This window comes from Heterodontus francisci, chromosome 15 (genome assembly GCF_036365525.1).
Source record: "Heterodontus francisci isolate sHetFra1 chromosome 15, sHetFra1.hap1, whole genome shotgun sequence".
Taxonomy (NCBI): Eukaryota; Metazoa; Chordata; class Chondrichthyes; order Heterodontiformes; family Heterodontidae; genus Heterodontus; species Heterodontus francisci.
This window is the reverse complement of record NC_090385.1, coordinates 42489537-42511017: the sequence shown is the minus strand read 5'-3', so window position 1 is coordinate 42511017 and position 21481 is coordinate 42489537. Positions and strand designations below refer to the sequence as shown.

The following is a 21481-nucleotide window of genomic DNA, read 5'->3' as shown; positions in this document are numbered from 1 at the left end:
ATCTAAATGTGTGGGGTCTGCCTTAAGTGTGAAATGAATTGTTCCAAAAATGATTCTATTTTGGAGAACTATCCAATACTGTAGTGCTGGAAAATATCTGTGTGTGAAAGGCAGAATTTGGCATGGCTGTAATGCACTCCATGTGTTAAATAGCCTGTTGACATTGTTTGGCTTCACAGGACACATGTAGGCAAGGTGCTAGGTAGGGAACTGCTGGGTGCACATGGGACTGCAAAAGTTAGCATTTCCTGGGGAGGAGGGGGGTCCGTTTTAGAGGGCAAGTGAGAATTAAATAACTTTCTACCTATGGCACTAGAGTGTTTCATCCTGATTTTAAAAAGATGGGTTTGTCACAGATCAGGACAGCTCAGGAATGATGTTGATGCCACAGTGTATTTTGGACCATGCTAAGAGATGAGACCAGTGGGCAGCACGCCTTGCCATTTCTGGCCTTGGGGTGGAGGAGGAGAGATTAGGAAAAACAATTATAAAAGCAAATGTATGTAATGTAGCTGATTTGAAAGTTACAGGATCTGTGAATGTTGCTGCTTGAACATTCTGTTCCTATGGGATTTACTGGCTCATTTCTCTGAAATCATTAGCCTGAAGAAATAGCCATTAAACCAGGAAGGGGTATGTTCTCATGAGTTACAGTTTTCTTCCAAAGTTGCAAAACAGTTGATTAAACATCTCGTGTTTTTTCTGACTCATGTTGGAAAATTGCAGCGCAAAACCAGGGGAAGTCACGGCATGTCTTAGCCACTGTTTTGACTTAGAATTAATTAGTATGAGGAGATCATGCATATAAAATGGAGGCATTCATTTCCTGTAAGTGGGTGTTGGTAGTGTGCTTGAGAGATGTTCTACCAACTTTAGAGACTGCCAATGAGAAACATAAACCCACTCTTTGTTTTTAAAACAATGATGTACCTGTACTCCTATTGCAGAATAGTGAATGGTTGTCATGACAAAAGAGTCTTGCATTGCTTTGACATCAGCCTTGAGGTGCTTTTGCTACCTGTTCCTTGTGTATGGGTTTTGTGTGTCCATTATTTTACCAGGTGTTTCCAGGAACTGGTTCGAGACAATGCTGTACGTCATGAACCAGCACTACAAGCACCTGATTGAAGCCATATTCGAAGTAGCTTTAAAAGTGTACCAATTGTCCAATTAGAAGAGCTCCTGCTTTTCGATTTGTGTCCTTTCACAAAAAAACGCCACCCCTCCTCCCAGGCCATTTAGATTTTTTTCTTGACTTTTCACCCTCTTCCATTTTGGCATTCCATTCTCTAATTTAAAACCCCATTGTTTTGACATTTTATTTTGCCTGATTTGAGCTGTAAAGGCTGCTTCAAGTTTCTGATTAAGCTCTGATACAAATGTAAAAGTATTACACAGTGAGACACAGAGCATACCAATAAAATAAGATGCACACAACCATTATTCAGCTGTGAAAGATTACTACTTTTTCCTTGCGTTTTCCTCTGAAAATTTGACCTGTTCTTCCCTTCCTTGTCTTTTCCTGACTTTTGAAAGACATAAAATAAACCATGAAAAATCCCTGAGAAATACTTTCAAATATGATGAAACCAAAACACGATTTGTACGAATTACTAATGGCTAGAATTTGGATTGAGGGGCTGAGTCACAATGATCATCTGGACTCCGTATAAATGGGCTACCAGGCTGGTGTACCCTGAGTGGGCCATGAAGCTCCATGATGTCAGGCAGGAGGTGAATTGCTGTGGGGTGGCACGATGAAGGTCTTGTCATTGAGTGAGTTCCATTATTGCACGTTACTTCACGTTATGGTCCAGCCAAGAACTGATCAAGACCTTTTTGATCATTGAGTTGTGGATTTAAGTCCCACTCCAGGGACTTAAGCTCAAAAGTCTAGGCTGGCACTCCAATGCAGTACTGAGGAAGTGCCGCATTGTCGGATGTGCCATCTTTCAAATGAGGTGTTAAACCGAGGCCCTGTCTTCCCTCTCAGGTCAACATAGAATATTCCATGGTACTATTTTGAAGAAGAGCTGGGGAATCATCCCAGTGTCCTGGCAATACTTCTCCCTCCATCAATATCACAAATGCAGATTATTTGGTCATCACATTCCAGTTTGTGGGAGCTTGCTGTGCACAAATTGGCTGCGACGCTTCCTACATTACAACAGTGACTACACTTTAAAAGTACTTAATTGGCTGTAAAGCACTTTGAGATTGTGAAAGGTGCTATATAAATGCAAGTCTTTCAAATTTTCCTTTCTTCCTTTTAGTGACTGTCCTAAGGCTCATTGGGTAAATGTGTTGCTCGGTCATACAGACCAGGAAGGCCACTTTTTTTTTTGGATTCTAAGCTATGCTGTTAGCTAATCTCTAACAGGAAGTTAAAACTGGCTTCTTTTCCCTTGGGCGAAGGATGGTCATGATCACTATACTGTGAACCTGCTGGAAGGTGCCTGTTTGCCTGGTGAGGACAAGATCAGTATTAGGTTCAGCTGTGATTCATCCCCACCTTGGTCAAATCTGAGGGACGCACTAAAGCTAGGGGCAGCCGCAGCAAAGGCTCAATGGGGAAAGGCCACAGTGTAAGGTCCCCCCACCAAGCTGAACTGAGGGGCTGGATCCATGGGAAACCCCTCGAACTGTATCGGGAAAATTTTGTGTGCTGTAAATATAAAAATGTATATGGCATGACAATGAAATGGAAGGGTTGTGAGGCAACTCATGATTGTATTGAAGGAAACTGATCATCATTGCACTGTTTGTATTTTTTGACTTGATGCTGTTTTAAACTGTTTGGGAATGTAATTTTTACAGATTTTTATGAATAAAGTATATTTTGGAAATTAAAAAAAAAATATCCTGTTGGCACTATGTAGACTCACAGTTGGTTGGATGACCTTATACCATTAGTCAGGATGATGGTGTGTATTTATATATAGTTGATTGTCTAGGAAAATACCTAATTATGCAATTATGACTCTTTGGTCATAATTTTACGGGTCCAAAGAGGACGGCATTGGAGGTGGAGCGAGGGGCGTAAAATCGTGTGGGGTGGTGTCAGGATGGACATCCGTCATCACGCCACCCCACACCTGCAGTGGACAACAAGTTGAGTGAGAATGGCGTGCACTTTATCAAAATCTGCATTGAGAGCTTGTTAAGATCGTTGAAAACTCAATTGTACGTCATTTTATATGCCCATTTGAATTTTACAAGGAGTGCACAGGGGCCGCAGGGCATCAGAGCCCCAGCAGGTTTTTAAGGATGGCAATGGGGCAGCAGCAGACGTCATTGCTGATTTCGGCAGCCATAGGGTCAGGGAGTGCCACGTCCAGCCATGCCCTCTTAGTGAGTCTTGTGGGCCTTCTGTTGCCACTGGCAGGGAGGAAAATACTCCTGCGTGCAGTCTCCGCCTCCAGCAGCATGTCCAGCGAGTCGTCAGCAAAACAGTGGGATGCCCTGGCATGAGGACCCTCCCTGGCATGAGGATCCTCCCTGGCATGAGGACCTCCCTGGCCACTGCCTTCTGTTTAGGTTGTGCTTGCATTTTTTTTTTTGGACGAACCGCAGTCTCAGCAATGGCTGCCACTCGCCCTTTAAATTAGGCCCAGTACTGCCACGGTCCCACCTCCTTCCCATGTCCACTGCTGCTAACTGGACGGCGAATGCGACTCCAGCCAATTAAGCTCTTACTGATTTAAAAATAGCGACGCGTGTGCATTTCCGTGTCTGCGATGGTTGGACCTGGAAGTCATCATGACCTTGGGGTGATGCCCCATGATTTGAGATCCCACCTACAGTGTCTGGCACAATAATGGGGTTAAATCGATATGAAACTGTCGATCTTGCTCTGTGTTGTCATGTGTTTGTGATGTGATCCTTTAAGTGAAACAGTGCATTCCTTGTTGAAAGGACTAGTGGCAAAGCAATTTATACGTAATCGGATCTAACTAACTGTAATATGCTGTTGATGGATTAAGGAAGTTCTAAAATATGTTTCAATGAATTCAGTGTTCAGAACACTCCCCCTGATTGTGGAGTAAGTTGGATCTTAGTGAGTCAACATTTCCTTCTACTATAAATATTTAGACGTTTCTAGCCTCCCTGATTATTGTTAATTTGGAACGTGAAGGTAAGAACAAGGAAGTAATGGAATACCATACAAAATGTGGACTAGTTATGAGATGATAGAGAAGTGAATGTAATAATTAGGATTTGAATACTACAGATGATCTGTGGCACATTTGTCTAGGCAAGCAACGACTAGTCAGTGCAGGCTGTAGGAAAAGGCTACTTCATTTTGAATTTAAACTACAGGGAGATGCTGCAGATTTACTAGCAGGATCAAAGTGTCAGTTATAGCATTTTGTTGAAATCGTGAACAGTATAAGGAGACCAAGACAGGCAATGGTCGAGGCCATATTTTTAGTTGTGACGAGAGACCAACTGATTGAACTAGCAAAGGAGCTCCACAGTCAACATTTGAAGACGACATATTGCGCAGTGCCGACAGGGTGTATCAGAGGGCAGCTTTTCACCTGGTCAGACATTAGTGGCAGATTGAAAAGTGGTGTGAAGAAGCTGTGAAAATTTATAGAGCATATGTATAATTCTGAACTGGCTAACAGGCGGTTTGCTTATCAGTGATACGTGCTACAATGTAATTTCTCTTATTGGACTCACCGGACTACTGTCTAAAGCACTCATCGAGGTTGCTTTTGTAAGATGGATTTTTAAAAATGTTTCTTACCAATCATCTTGGGTAATACAGCTGAGTTGTGCAAAATTATTGTTGGCGTATGAGTATAACTGCTTAAGAAGCAGTGTTTGGAGCTGGGCAGGTTTTAAGAAGCATGTGATCTATGTACAGATACTGTTGGGTTTCATCTTTGTTTTCGAGCCATGTGATTGGAAGCAACTGAAGAGCTGGGAGGGATTGGATGGCAACAACATTAAATTGTTCTTTTACACTGGTCTCTACTGCAAAGAAAAAGGTTTGAATAGCAAGAAGTAAAAACAAAAAGTGCTGGAAATACTCAGCAGGTCTGGCAGCATCTGTGGAGAGAGAGAGAAGCAGAGTTAACTTTTCAGGTCTGTGACCTTTCATCAAAACTGGCAAAAGTTAGAAAAGAATTAGGTTTTAAGCAAGTGACAGGGATGGGGGAGAGAACAAAGGGGAAGGTGTTTGATAGGGCAGAGGGCAGGAGAGATTAAATAACCAAAGCTGTCAAAGGTTTGAACAGCAAGAAGTTTGTTTTTGTAGTAATTTGGCTTTATTAACCCTGTACAAGTTATGGTCTGGTACTTGTGGCCTTTGGATTTAGCTGGAAGAATGTAATTGTGGAGCAGTGGTTAGGATGTAAATGTGGAGTGGTGGCTAGGATGTGGAGCAGTGAGTACTTTAATCGGAAAGGTGCACCTGGGCACTGCTTGTATGCACAAGTTTCTTGGGCTTGGAAATTGTGCAGGTGGAAGCCTTGCCGGATGACCAATTTATATATAGCAGGCAAGGAAACGGACAGGTAACTATCCAACCCACTTGTTATTTGGATGTCTGTTTGGAAAATAAATTAACTATGGGCATTAGCATTTTTCTTTGTTTTTGAGTGGTTACTGTGTTCTAGTATCTTCTGTCCTTCATATGTTATTAATCAGAAGCTCTACAATTCTAACAATTGCTCTGTAACATGAGGATTTTAACTCTTGTTAAACATATGCGGCACAGTGGTTAGCACCGCAGCCTCACAGCTCCAGCGACCCGGGTTCAGTTCTGGGTACTGCCTGTGCGGAGTTTGCAAGTTCTCCCTGTGACCGCCGGGTGCTCCGGTTTCCTCCCACAGCCAAAGACTTGCAGGTTGATAGGTAAATTGGCCATTGTAAATTGCCCCTAGTGTAGGTAGGTGGTAGGAGAATGGTGGGGATGTGATAGGGAATATGGGATTAATGTAGGATTAGTATAAATGGGTGGTTGTCGGTCGGCACAGACTCAGTGGGCCGAAGGGCCTGTTTCAGTGCTGTATCTCTAAATAAATATGCATTCCATTCCCTCTGTGTGCTAATTTAAAATAAACAGATTAACAATTGCATTAAAACAGCACAGACTGGCATTCTTGTGAACTCGTAGCACATACTAAGAATTAAACCAGGCAAGATCTCTCACACTAGAACAACATATCAAACTGTGTTGCTTATCTATCTTCCCCTCTTCTTACCACCTTGAGACATTTAGAAACCAACTTTGGTGTCACTGAATGACTAGTTCTAATTTATCTCGTGTTCTTTTCTATTTTCAACTTTGGTGATGTTGTTCATTCTTATCTTAGACTTTTCAATTTAAAAAAAAAGACATCTTTTATCCAATATGACTTGATCAGTAATCCATGATTTGGTCTCTCAAGTAGGTATGATACCAGCCCCTTACTATGTACACAAGATGTCAATGCCTTCTTGCAAGTGCTTTTATCTTTGACAATTAGTTTCAGTTTCAGAGTCTGTTTGATTTTGGTGTGATAGTGTCCTCTCATTTGTGCCTTTGTCATCTCCACTTCATTCTAATCTTGACTTTGTCAACTTCCTCCTAGTTGGGTTTCTACACAAACTTAACTCATCCAGAGCTCTATCATCATTTCAACCATTTCAAGTCCCATTACCCAGTCCTTATCAACCTGCAATGCCTGTCTATCCCTGCTTCACATCCCTTAGCAAAGAGTGCTTCATTTAGAAATACATTCATGACTTCAGAGCAAACTTATCACTACAAATTCCTTCAATACTACCTCCCAGCTTTCAGCCTCCACTGTTCTGAGTCCGAACTACTGTGCTTATTCTCTGCATGTGTCTTTACTCATCATGTCCTTATGTTTTGGTATTCTCTTTTTTACCTTTCTGCTTTGCTGCTTCTCTCGTCACCTCGAAAAGAACTTCTTTACCACCCCTTGAGTAACCTCATCTAACATCTCTGCAGTTCTGATTGCTGTTCAACCAGTTCCTTTGTGAAGTGCATTGAGATGTGTTATGGATGCTGTGTAGGTTTTAACATTTTGTAATGGATGATTTTCTTTTAAATACAGCACTTCTATCAATATGGCAAGTAAGATGATGGAAAATTTTGGGAAGAAGTTAATTCGTAGACGAATTGTTGACTGCAGCACAGATGAAACTCGGTTTGTCAGATGCCTGACAACATTGGACCTAATTGCTCTGGGGGTTGGCAGTACTCTTGGGGCAGGTGTGTACGTTTTAGCAGGTGAAGTAGCCAGGGACAAGGCAGGTCCTGCTATTGTCCTCTGTTTCTTGATCTCTGCTCTTGCCTCAGTACTTGCTGGCCTCTGCTACGCTGAGTTTGGTGCCAGGGTTCCCAAGACTGGATCTGCTTACCTCTACAGCTACGTCACTGTGGGCGAAATATGGGCTTTTATAACCGGCTGGAATTTAATCTTATCATATGTACTGGGTAAGTTTGAGTTTAATTGAGTTTTTTCAATCTGGCCAACGGTTTAAAGCTTAGCTTTAGTGTTTCTGTTTGAAACTTTTTTTTGCGCTCTTGTCTCTTTGTCAGACATCATAGCTTCAAGCACCAGTACTGGGCTTGAATACATAGGAATAGAATTTCCATGAGGATTTTCCCAATCATCTACGGTAACTGCAGCGGAAACCGCATAAATGGCAATTTATGCGATTTCATCTGAGTTTCTGCCAAAGTTATGGCAGGTGATCAGGAGAACCCCAATGGAAATTCTACACTACAAGCTAGGGTGACACTTCAGTGTGGTATTGAGGGAATATTCCTATTGGAGGTGTCGTCTTTTGGTTGAGACTTTAAAGTGGGATCTGTCTGCCCTCTTGGATGGATGTTAAAAGTTCCCAAAGCACTATTGGAAGAAGAGCAGGGGGCTCCCCTGGCATGATATCAATATTTATCATTAACACCTCCAAAATCAGATTAAATGGTAATTTGGGACATTTGGCTGTAAAACAACAGTGACTAATAAAGTACATCATTGGTTATAAAGTGTTTTGGGATATCCTCAGGACATGAAATGCACTTTAAAGAAAACAAACTTGCATTTATAATCAGATCAGTGGAAGTACAAACACTATTTTAGGATGCATATAGCCAGAGAGTTTAAGTCCCAAGGGGTACTAATGAGTTTGTGTCAAGCACTGACTTGCTCCATTTGGCGTACTATCTATAATTCTGATCACTGTGCTACAATGGGGGCATCCTGGTTTTACAGAGGAGGGCAACAAAACTGATATCAGAAATGGGTATACAAGGAGAGATCGGAGAAGGTGAGAATGTTCATACTGTAGAAAAGCGAACTCACGAAGACCTTATTGAATTTTTCACCATTCTAAGGGGCATGATTAAATTGAACAATAAATTGTTTGCCACAACGACACACTTTGTAACCAAGGGTACAGACTCTAGGTCAGAAGAGGGAAGGTGCAGAGACAGTTTAGATTTAACTACTTTGTAGAAAGGGCATTGGGTGTACAACCAATTGCCCAAGAAGTCAGTGAAGGCAGATTATGTTGGAATATGCCAGATGTGGCTGGAAAGTTAGTAAAAGAAATGATTGAGGAGTATAAGATTCAAAAATTTTGATATTGGGTCTGGCCAAATGGACATCACTGGTTGATCTTTTCCTGTCAATACATTTCTGAGTTCCTAAATATATTTCAACAAAGAAATTGTATGCCATATTTAAAGGTAAATTCAACATTTCCATATGCCTTCAGGTCCAATTTTGTAAAATTTGGAGCTTACATCACAGAAGGAGGTCATTTGGCCCTTCATGTCCATGCCAGCCCTCTGAGAGCATCTCAGCTAGACCCACTGAACTTTTGTGCTCTTCATCTAGAAGAGTATCAGTGTTGGCAAATGGAGCACATTTTTTTCCCATTTCTGTCACCTACCCAGTCCACATCAAATAATCCCAGGTATAGTTAGGTATTAATAAGGAGAAAAGCAGTTAACTCTGTCCAAACTGAAACCTGTCTGAACTGACATTTGCCTTTATTTCTCAGGCACAGCAAGTGTTGCTCGAGCTTGGAGTTCTACTTTTGACAATCTCATTAACCAAAAAATTTCTACTTTCTTTGGAAAGTACCTGAGCATGAACTGCCCAGGCGTGCTTGCAAAATATCCAGATATATTTGCAGTCATCTTAATCTTGCTTCTCACAGGTAAGCCACCAATGTAAATAAATAGTAGTTGTGGAAATTAACTGAATGACCAGTGAGTCTGAATTTAAGATCATTTCACCCATTTTAAGGGCCTAAAATGAATGTAACATTAACAATTTAGCAGTGCGGAGGCCCATGTCCAATCTGCACAAATGTTTGGGCCACTGCTAAATTGGTCTGGATCTTCTTCTAGGCAGCAGCACAGACCTTATTTCAATATTGAAATAAAGACTGTACTTATTTTAGATACAGACTTTTACATTTGTTTACTCTATTCTGAACTTGCTATACATGAGCTCCAGCTGGCATTTCTGGTCCCTGGCTGGTCTAATCAGTGGTCCTCAAAGGGGCTGCTAGAGGCTGCAGTGAAAACGCCCAACAACTTGGAAATTTTTTAGTGTCTTTTTTAGAGACGATAAGTACATGCATGAGTGCTCTTCCTAGCTCCAGAAAAAAAAGTGGGAACTGATAACAGGCAACTCTTGTACCCCTTCCTGATCGCCTCACTCCTCCCCTCCACAACCCCCAGGCATATCTGAGTTTTGGCACCGGCTGAAATTCGTAATGTTCAACACACTTAATTGGTACTCACAGCTCGCCTAATTTATTCTGTTAAGGCCCAAGGACAATATACTTTGAAACCTTGAACCTCTCCGTTCCAGTGTGCCATCACTCTGCACTACCAGAATCACACCCTCATTTTGGGTGATAAGGAACTTAGGCCACAGCATTTCTTAATTGGCTTTGTAATTATTCTGGACATCAAAAACTGAAATGATAAAATGATGCCAGGCTTGCTTTCATTGGGAAAGCAGAGATTCTGAAGTGACCTAGTTGACGTTTATAAGAATATGAATTGACAAATTGGTGCAGACATATTTGTTAACTGTTGTGAAGGATTCAAGTACCAAGAGCACAAGTTAAAATTTGGAAAAGTAAGTGTGGAAGTTAGGTGGACACCTCTCACCTGGCCATCATATAAATAATTACAACAGGAGCGCTGGCCCACCATCCATCATTCAAATCACTGCATCTAAACTGCATTACATGTTGATTTAGAATTTTCCATCATGAGGCAGCAAACCTGAGCACAGATCTTTACAAACTGTCAGCTTCAAAATTAGTGAAACAAACTAATTAGTGAAACAAACTAAAGAAATTGTTTCACTGCAACTTTGGATAGGCGCTCAGATCTCAGTTTGGATATCCCAGCACTGTATGGTGCAACCTTGTATACAGCCCTCCTCAACAGCTAGAAATGTTAACCGCTAGGAGAGGAGGTATTTTTTTAATACTTTGAGAAATTTCTTCCTGACTCCATAAGGCAACCAAGCAAGCTCCAAAACCAAGATCACTCATCATGCATCACGAAGAGAAGTTAAATAATCCACACACTCTGGTGTGTTGCAATATCCTCCTCCGTCAGGAATTTATTAAGCCCACTAAAAAAATTAACTGAAAATAACAAGAAAATCAGTAATTGTGTTAAATAGTTTTAAGTGGATGGATAAGTACAATGCCTCTGTATAACTGTCTTATGCTTGTACTTTTAAAGCTCTTCTGGCATTTGGAGTGAGTGAATCAGCACTAGTGAATAAAATCTTTACTGCCATAAATCTAATGGTCCTGTGCTTCGTCATTATAACGGGCTTTGTGAAAGGTGACATCAAGAACTGGCAGCTAACAGAGTCTGACTATGATGACTACATCAGCAGGTGTGTATATGTGTTCCTTCTCTTTCAAAATGTGTGAGTTTTTCACTTTGTGTCATCATTGGTTTTCTCTCCATCGGCCCCCCCTTCTCTTTGTTTGAAAGTGTTGACTTATTTTGGATAATGATCACATGGGTACTGGGAAGTCCTCAACAATGTAGCTTAAATTTTCTGGTCGATGTTATTTTAATTCTGGCTTTAACCTCTTTATTTAAAATGGATTAAAGCCAGTGTTAAACTAATGCCAATCATAATATTCAGTTTCGTTTTTTATTTGTTCGTGGGACATGAGTGTCGCTGGCAAGGCCAGCATTTATTGCCGATCCCTAATTTCCTTTGAGAAGGTGGTGGTGAGCCACCTTCTTGAACTGCTGCAGTCCATGTGGTGTAGGTAACCTCACAGTGCTATTAGGAGGAAGTTCCAAAATTTTGACCCAGTGACAGTGAAGGAACGGTGATATAGTTCCAAATCAGGATGCTGTGTGACTTGGAGGGGAACTTTGAGATGGTGGTGTTCACATGAGTCTGCTGCCCTTGTCCTTCTTGTTGGGTAGAGGTTGCAGGTTTGGAAGGTGCTGTCTAAGGAGTCTTGGTGAGTTGCTGCAGTGCATCTTGTAGATGGTACACACTGCTGCCACTGTGCATCGGTGGTAGAGGGAGTGAATGTTGAAGGTGGTGGTTGGGGTGCCGATCAAGTGGGCTGCTTTGTCTTGGATGGTGTTGAGCTTCTTGAGTGTCATTGGAGCTACACTCATTCAGGCAAGTGGAGAGTATTTCGTCACACTCCTCACTTGTGCCTTGTAGATGGTGGACAGGCTTTGGGGAGTCAGGAGCTACTGAAGGGGCTAAATTTAAAACAAAACTGTATATATAAGATGTTCAGTATTAGCACTGTGGGATGGGACACTTAAAGTTCCCTCTGTTGTATCCCAAACATATTTCGGAAGAACATTCTCTATTGGACCAGGTCTGGGCTGAGTTGAGGGGGCAGAGATTGAGGTCGGGGCCAGAGGGTGGGGGCGGACGGGTCAGCCAATCATAAGGTCTTTAAAGAGGTAAGCTGATTGGGCTCGGGGAAACACTCCTGCTCCTCCTGGCTCACGGGCAGTGTTCTAAAAGCACTTATGTTATGGATCCAGCCCATATCGTTTTATTTTACTTGCTGGCTTTCCGAGCCCTGGAAAACTCGTCTGATATTAGTTTAAGAATAAAAATAATGTTAAACATTAACCATGCAGCCTCCTTAAAGGATTTCAAAGACCGACTTCCTGAGAGTGGATTGGTTGCCAGCCTCCATTAAAACTGCAAGTGGGTGGGTTAGGTTTGAAATGTTAAAAATTTACTTCCCACCCCACCTAAACCCACCTAATTTTGGGAATTAAAATTACCCCCTTCTGTGTGAAGTTTGTATGACTTTATGCCTCTGAGTTTTCTGATTGTTTGGTTGTACAATATTTGTTAACTGTTCATGTATATGTATTATGTTTGTGTCTGTCTCAGTAATAAATCTGCACCAGGGAAATTTGGTTCCGGAGGATTCACCCCTTTTGGATTTTTTGGCGTTCTCACGGGAGCTGCAACTTGCTTCTATGCCTTTGTAGGATTTGACTGTATTGCAACTACAGGTAAGGACCAAGCCTTTTTGAAACTAAATTTCAAATTTCTCCCATTTTCTGAAGGTGTTTACTCTGTCCAGGATGCAGTTCTACAGGAGCGGGTTGGCCTCTGGTACATCACTAAAACGTGATTTATTTTTTCTTTATTTCTGGGAGTCTGTAATGGTGGAAGGGCTGTATTTTTAGCCCATCCCTAGTTGCCCTGAGAACATGCTGGTTGACCGCTTTGATCTGTTGCAGTCCTGGTGCTGATGTGCCCCCACAATGATATTAGATTGGGAATTCCAGGATATTGGCCCAATCGTGACTAAGGAACAATGACTTGCATCCCAAGACAGGATAGTGTGTGCTATGGAGAGGAATTTGAAGGTGGTAGTGTTTCTGCAACATTGCTGTTCTTGTCTGAATTAGTGGTACAGATTGCAGGGGAGGGAGGTGCTGTCAAAGTAAACTTGGTGACTTGCCTCCTGCTCCTCTTAGTTGCCTGGTTGTTCACTATTAACTGGATGTGTTAGGGCTACAGAGCTTGCTCTGACCTGTTGGTTGTGAGATCACTTAGCTCCTTTTGGTTAGCATGCAGGTAGCCCTGTGTTAGTGTCTTCATTTGGATGATGCATCATTCTAAGGTGTGCCTAGTGCTGCTACGGCATGTCCTCTTGCATTGAACCAAGATTTGTCTCCCAGCTTCATGTTGATCAAGGAGTGAGGGATGTGCTAGACTGAGATTGCAGGTCGTGATTATATACAGTTCTGCTGCTGAGGGCCCACAGCACCACATTAAAGGCCCAATTTTGGCCTACCAGATTTGTCATTAGTCTGCTCCACTTACTGCAGTGGTAGCACCACACTACACGATGGAGGGAATCCTCACATGGAGATGAGAGTTTGTTTTCACTAGACTGTGTGGTGATTAATTCTACCAGTGCTATCTTGGACAGGTATGAACCTAGTTGGTACTTGTTGGCAACCTAATTGAGCATAGAGGGAACTGCAGCTGAGCTCAATCCTGTCATTAACTGATAGCCACACTAGAGGAATGATCTGAAGCAGGAGCCCCAGCTGATTTTTCTCCTCCCTATGTCAGAGGCAGTGACGCTAATTGTAGCACTGCTACTCCTCCCTATCCCAGCTGAGGTCAACTAACTCAGCCTAGATCTGAAATTGAACATGGTACCTTGCTGGTCTATGTGGCTTGGCAGTGAATGCTGAGCTCAGAATGGTGCTTTAAATCAACTTCATGAACTAAAATAGTATCTTATCTCTAGAATACCTAATTTAGTATTCATATTTTAAAACATTTCTCTGCCATTTTTAATGCTGCTATATTTTAATATAAAATTGTTTTTTATTTGTTCTATAAGTAGAAAATGTAAAATTGAAAGCAACTGAAAGAGAAAGGGATATTATTCCATCTCAGAACCTAAAAGATTGAGCTGCTTTTCAGATGCTGGCAGCCCATGTATTTTTATCCTTTCTGTTTTTTTGTTTCAGATTTCCAGTGTTCTTGTATATTGTTCTGCTGTTTTATATGTCTTGTTTACTGTTGGTTTCAGGAGAGGAAGCTAAAAATCCTCAGAAGTCAATTCCTGTTGGAATTGTGGTTTCCCTGCTGATCTGTTTTGTTGCCTACTTTGGCGTGTCTGCTGCTCTCACACTCATGATGCCTTACTACATACTGAACAAGCAAAGCCCACTGCCCGAGGCCTTCCAACACGTTGGCTGGGAACCCGCGCGCTACATTGTGGCTGTTGGCTCTCTCTGTGCTCTCTCTACCAGGTATTTAGAGCTTTTGTTAAAGGGAATTTGACAATGAAACTTTTTAACTAAGCTTCTGATGAAGACTCCTCAATTAGAAACTAAGCCAGAAAGAGCAGAAAAGTCAAGCGCTCAAATTTGGTTTGTGCTGAGTTGATGACTCTCTGATGAGCAGTGGAAGGCATACTATTGTACCTAGGCTAAGGTTGTGGAGAAATCTGGCAAAGTTCCTGCTCCTGATTTACTATCCACAGCTTCCCTGCCCATTGTTGGAAATGTGCATATGTTGACATTGTAAAGATAGAATTAGCTAGACTGATACTTCCTTTCCAGTTACATAGTTTGCCATCACTCGCTGTCTAGGCTTGCAAGTGAATAGTCTCCACTTGGGCAATTTTAGGAAGACCGTTTGCACCTCTTTATACTCCAGCAAAGATCAGCGCCTTGAGGGCGGGTGGGGGCAGTGGGCGGGGTTAAGTAAACAAGCACAATATGTCAGTGAACTCCAAATAGTGCCGATAGCTGTGATTCCGGAACAGCTAGCAGATAGTAGATATGGAATCTGATCAAAAGCACAAAGTCATTCTGAAGCCAGCAAGAGATTCATAAATCTCTGTGCACTAAGAGCACATGAAGATAAGAGAAGCCAATGGGCTAGGCTCTCAACAGCTTCTAATGAATTTACTGATGTCCTTTTCCCTTTTATCCAGCCTGCTGGGCTCCATGTTCCCTATGCCACGTGTCATATATGCAATGGCTGAGGATGGATTACTTTTCCGTTTCCTGGGGAACATGCACAAAAAAAAGAAAACGCCAGTGCACGCGACCATCGTTTCTGGCATTGTTGCTGGTGAGTATGGTTTATGACTAGTGCTTTTGTTAGTCATTTTATTGGGGTCAGGCAATTTGTCTGTTTGAGTTCATAGGATCATAGAAACATATGGCAAAGAAGGTGACCATTCAGCCCATTGTGTCTGTGCTGGCCCAGAAAGAGCTACCCTGCCTAATCCCTCTTTCCAACTCTTGGTCCGTAGTCTTATAGGCTACGGCAGTTCAAGTGCATATCCAAGTACTCTTTAAATGCGATGAGAGTTTCTGCCTCTTTCACCCTTTCAGGAAGTGAGTTCCAAATCCCACCACCCTCAAGGTGAAAAATGTCTCCTTCACTCCCCACTAATTCTTCCATTAATCCAATGCCCACTGGTTATTGACCTCTCTGCTAAGGGAAATAGGTCCTTCCTATCCACTCTATCTAGGCCCCTCATAATTTTATACACCCCAGTTGAGTCTCCCCTCGGCTTCCTCTATTCCAAAGAAAACAACCCCAACCTATTCAATCTTTTCTCGGCTTAAAATTCTCCAGTTCTGGCAATCTCCTCTAGCGATCACATCCATCCTGTAATGTGCTGACCAGAACTGTACACAGTACTGTAGCTGTAGCCTCACTCGTTTTTTTTACACTTCTCCGGATTCAAATCCATTTACCATTTTGCTGCCCTCATGACTGGTCCATTGGCATCTTCCTGCAGTTTACAGCTTTCTTCCTCACTATCAACCACAGCTATTTTTTGCATCATCTGCAAACTTCATAATCATTCCCCCTAAATCTGAGTCTATATCATTGATATATACCATTTCCTAATGAAAGGATGAAGAAAAGGAGTGGGAAAATTAGCTGGGCTCCCTGCTCCTGATAGCTATTCAGTGAATTAAGGTGTATATGTGTGGCAATCGAATTAACAGATGATAGGATTTTCTTGTGATGCTGCTCTTCATGAATGAGCACTTCAATGAGGTATCATAAAACAGCCAGCTCTGTGGATCCCTACCCTGACACAAGTCACTGCCACTTGCAGAAGACTAAAGAATGCTGAAGAAGAGATTCTTATTATGATTACAGTTCCCCTAGAGCAAAGGAAAAGATAGATTGGGTTGGGGCATTTTTTTGCTTGTACCCAAAAAGAGATTTGGAAAATGTTCTTTGGTTTTATGTGGAGGAGAGACAGTGAGATTAATAAATTGAATAGCCATACTAGCTTTCCTCTGAACTGATAACAGCATTTCTGGAATATATGGGAAGTTGAGTTGATGTATGATGTACCTGCAAGTGTATTCACATTTTTTTTGCATTTGTTCCAGCTATCATGGCTCTGCTGTTTGACCTGGATGTTCTGGTTGACCTCATGTCGATTGGCACACTACTTGCCTATTCCCTGGTGGCTGCTTGTGTTCTTATCCTCAGGTGAGTGAAGGTTGTTGCTGTTAATAAAATCATTACTGCCATCCTTCCCCAGCCAAGAGCAAAGGCTTGCAACTTACTGCCATAATGCTGCTGAAGCTACATGTGGGCTGTTGTGCAATGCACTCAGGGCCCAATAGAAACAGGACTGAAGTTGTATTATTGGTAGGGTGGACTTGTGGGGTTTCTTTTCCTGCTCCTTCCATTCTCTGTAAGATTGGTGTACCAGTACAATACACTACTCAGCAGGACATCCTCAATAGATTTCTCCTCCACTTTGCATAAGCAATTTTATTCTCCACATGTAGAGAGAATTGCATGATTTGTCATCCCAAGTCACTCTTGCATATTACTAATTAAAACCTGATACATTGCACAAAGGTTTAATCTTGGCTGTATTCTGTCTGTAGATACCAGCCTTCTGAGCTCCTCAAATGTAATTTGTATGAAATGACTCAGTTTGGCGAAAACAAAAGTAGCCTGGCAAGCCAAATGAACAGTGAAGATTATCAGCCAGAAGAGAAAACCTCAGTGACCTTAAAGCTGCTGTTCTACCCAGAAGAACACACTACTCCTACTAAATGTTCTGGATTAATTATTTATACCAGTGTTGGAATCCTCTGTAAGTATCATGGCTGACATACTATGACATAACTTCTGTGGTATGTGTAATAGACACTGTGCAAATGGTTACTCTGGTAGCAGGGAAGATTGTACCTTTTAATAAGGTGACTGCCTGAGAAATTAATATCAGTTACTTCCTTGTCCTGCTTTCAAATATTAGCTGCTCAAGTCTTTTTGAGATACCAGCTGAAGTCCAATGTCCACAGTGGGTTACGCCTAGGACGCTACCCTGACAAGCTCCTGCAGTGATGTCCTAGGACTGAGATGATTGGCCTCCAACAACCACAACAATCTTCCTTTGTGCCAGGGATGACTCCAACCAGCGGAGAATTTTCCCCCTGATTCCCATTAACTTCAATTTGGTTAGGGCTCCTTGATGCCACACTCGATCAATGCTGTCTTGATATCAAGAGCAGTCATTCTCACCTCACCTCTTGAGCTCAGCTCTTCTGTCCACGTTTGGACCAAGGCTGTAATGAGGTCAAGAGCCAAGTGACCCTGGCAGAATCCAAACTGAGCATCGGTGAGAAGGTTGCTGCTGTGTAAGTGTCACTTGATAACACAGTCGACGCACCTTCCATCACTTTGCTGATGATTAAGAGTAGGCTGATGGGGCAGTAATTGGCTGGATTGAATTTGTCCTGCTTTTTGTGGATAGGACAATCCTGGGCAATTTTCCACATTGTCGTGTGGATGCTAGTGTTGTAGCTGTACTGGAACAGCATGGCTACGGGCGCATCTAGTTCTGCAGCACAGATCCTTCAGTACTACATCTGGGATGTTGTCAGGACCCTAATCTTTGCAGTATCCAGTGCCTTCAGCTGTTTCTTGATATTACATAGAGTGAATCAAATTGGCTGAAGACTGGCATCTATGATGCTGGGGACCTCAACAGGAGGCTGAGATGGATCAGCACTTCTGACTGAAGGTGGTTGCAAATGCTTTTGCCTTTTCTTTTGCACTGATGTGCTGGATTCCCCCATCATTGAGGACAGGGATATTTGTGGAGCCTCCTCCTCCGGTTAATTGTTTAATTGTCCACCACCATTCACCATTCTTATGTGATTAGGGAGAAGGGAGTAGAGGGAGCCTAGCTCTGTGCCTACCCTATCAAATAGGGGAGTCTTTCATCCAGTCAGCCTAAGTTAATTCAACACAAGGCCCATTCCTTTTTTTCATTAATAGAATACAGTTACTTTTTACTTTAGTTAAGTTTTCTGTTTTTATTCCATTCTAGCGATTGTTTTGACCTGTATTTGCGTCATATTGGCGAAATGTTACAAGGAATTATTCAACGGACATGCCCTCTGGGTGACGCTACTTGTGATACTCTGCCTGCTTGCTGCAGTTATTACTTTCATTATGTGGAAACAGCCACAGAATGACGTGTCACTTACTTTTAAGGTAAATCTTTTCTTTCTGAATCACTAGGAAAAGGAGAGAAAATTCCCATTTCCCTTTCTCCTAAAAGAACTAACTCCCACTTGGGTACAATTCCACAGATACTGGCTGTTCTCCAGTACCTCAGTCATAATGTACTGCACACTGCGGCTCCAACGTGCCATCTAACCACCTTTATGGTTGGGAGTGTAATATGTTGTGACTAGCACATTATTTTACTATGCTCCTTCACTTTGCTTAATACTTTGCACAATTGAACTATGGTGTAATCATTTTTTGAAGTTGGTAATTATTTACTTGGGGGTGCAGGAGAAATGCACATGAGTGTCCAATAAACTCAAACAACTACCCTGCCCAAATATGTATTGTCCCACAGGCTGTCCAGATACTTAGGGCTGAATTTTCAAAATGGGGTCAGGAACCCCACATCCAGATGATTTCTGGGTTCCAACTCCGCACCTGAGCTGCGCCGCTATCACAACGCAATCTTCAAATGATAATGCCCTAATTGGGCAGGAGACTAGCTCAGCGCCCAAATAGTGGCGCTGAGCATCTGCAGGAGGCAAGAGCTGCCTGCAGTGCCCGAGCAGCAAAGACAGGCAGCAGCCATGATGGGGCCTGCTGCTGCTGCCTTGCCACAGATTGCAGGCAGTTCCATGGAGGGCTTGCAGAATAAAGAGGTGAGGTAGCACTTCCAGAATTAAAAAAAAAAATATCCTGCGCTTGGCCTGGTGCTAGATCCCCGTGGACCCAAAACATTAATCGTGCAGAAATAAAGTTTGCCCGCTGTGAGCCCGACAGCTGTGCACTATCACGCACCAGACTGATCAGGCTCACCGGAATCACAATTAAAAATTACAGTGCGGACCCCACCCGACCCCTTAACAAGCTCCTAATTGGGCACTTAATTGGAGGCGAGAGACTCCCCCAACCCGCATGGTGAAAGTTTTGGACTGTCCTGGAGGGGTCCGGTTCCAGAGATGACATGATATCCAGGACTGCGATTTTCAAATCACGTCCACATTAGTTCCCGACCCCGTGGCCCTTTGAAAATCTGACCCTTACAATACATAGGGTATGAGAATGCATAAACACTTAAGATGATTATGGAATTTGCATTAGTATTTAAATATGCCTTCTTGACCATATGGACCAGTAAACTGCCAGGTTCAGTCCCTGGTTTGATCTCAGCTGGAGCAGCAGAAGGGGTTTTACAATTGACCTCACTAGCCCCAGATTAAGGAGTGGAAAATTGCAATCTTGATCATCCTTCAACAACCTCTGCTGGAGATTGCAGTTTTCAGGTGAGGCCTGGATCAGTGTCACCTGTGATGGTGGACAGTCTGCTGACACTTGATATCTCAGCTGCTGAAAAATGGTCATTTTGAGGGCTGAGTCACCATGGAACTCTCTCTCAGCAAAATTCAGCACCTTCAGGAATATTGAAGGAGGGGAACAAATTGTGATTTTCATGAGTGATTGATAGAACAAAAAGTAAAGTGTGTTCTTGCAGCTTATATAAGTGCGCCCAGTGGAAAACTTACTGACGGATTCCTTTTGTCTTCGCAGGTACCACTCCTTCCTTTCCTGCCTATTGTCAGTGTGTTTGTAAATGTTTACCTGATGGTGATGTTGGATTTGGCCACCTGGGCCCGGTTTGGAATTTGGATGCTGATAGGTAAATATACTTTTGTAGTCTTGAGGCCAAAAATAACTGTGATAAATGTACAGTTAACACTCCAGTTAAGATAGTGGATAAACTCATTTCATGAAAATTACCATTCCTATTCTATGATTTAGCTTTCATATTTAATTGAAAAATGTTTTTTTTTAAATAAAGCACAGAACAAAAAAGGTTTCAGTCCATCTCCTGCCACAGACCATGCACAATCAGCCCAATCTTGAATAACATGCCCCATAGTACCTCTTGAGGAAACGTTTTTGTATAAATCCACATTATTGAGCAATATTCACAATACTCATGCATACTCACATCTCCACTCTTCAATCTTGGCCTGCAACCCTCTGCACACCATCAGTTACTCCCACTTCACCCTCAGCAGCACAGAAATCATTGTGGACTGTTAGATCACCCCTGAAGATCAAGGATCATGTTCTGTTTCAGTCTTTTCCAAGTTCAACTCTGAAACACTTTTTCCATTACTTAAGAGTCCAAAAATCATGAGCCTTCTTTAATGAATCACTATTCTTTTGTGTAAAATTGGCCACTTTTCAAAAAGTCATCTGTACAAGGTTTGAGTAACTTTTAGTCAAATGGCCTTAAGTTGCACACTTTATTTTAATTAGCTCTATTAAGAATATATTTGCATTGATTGAGCACTTTCAGTGAATGGTGAGTAATCACATCCAAATTCTTGCTCTTTTCATCTAGACTTATTTTTTTTTAAAAGGCTAGCATTATATAATACGCTCCCACAGAAATAGCAAATTAAGTGGGGGTGGCGGGTATAGACCAGGAATGGGGAGGGGATGCCAGGAACACTTGTGCTTTTCCTGTCCCACAATGATTCCACATAGAAGTAATATTTTCCAACTTCTCTGGACAATATGCTTGTGGTGTTAGGATGGGCCGCAAATGGGCCTCCTAAATGCAGAAGTTAAAATGCTATTGTGACACCAATGACTTGATCAGTCACAACTTTTCAATGTGAAGTAGTCTACTGCTCTTCCAGCAGTGGGCAGTCCTCCTTTGCCTGTTCTCAGTTAGGTTATGATGGTGAGAGATGGAAACACAATATGACTCCTGCCATCTTAACCCCCACCCCACCTGGACCATAGATGGGAGTTTAAAATTTACCTATTACTGTCCAGTGTATCTATTCCTAGGGATGTTTACTGGTATGTCAGGCGCGCGATGTAAATACAAGACTTTGGTGACATCCTGAGGTTATTGTAAGGTGTTTTATGTTGCTGGTGTAGTT

General features: G+C 42.2%; 1 protein-coding gene across 2 annotated transcripts in view; it reads left to right on the top strand.

The window, feature by feature from the left end:
- Nucleotides 1-21481, top strand: part of LOC137377620 (cationic amino acid transporter 3-like) — a 43631-nt gene that overhangs the window by 19029 nt on the left and 3121 nt on the right. Inside the window, exons 2-11 of one of the 2 annotated variants that reach the window (XM_068047461.1) lie at nt 7074-7456; nt 9034-9192; nt 10748-10907; nt 12405-12529; nt 14074-14296; nt 14986-15125; nt 16415-16517; nt 16925-17136; nt 18376-18542; nt 20109-20217. In XM_068047461.1, the coding sequence (XP_067903562.1) occupies nt 7087-7456; nt 9034-9192; nt 10748-10907; nt 12405-12529; nt 14074-14296; nt 14986-15125; nt 16415-16517; nt 16925-17136; nt 18376-18542; nt 20109-20217 (1768 nt within the window). In that variant the 5' untranslated portion in view covers nt 7074-7086. The remainder of the gene's footprint in view (nt 1-7073; nt 7457-9033; nt 9193-10747; nt 10908-12404; nt 12530-14073; nt 14297-14985; nt 15126-16414; nt 16518-16924; nt 17137-18375; nt 18543-20108; nt 20218-21481) is intronic. The other variant, XM_068047462.1, reaches the window with a different exon arrangement.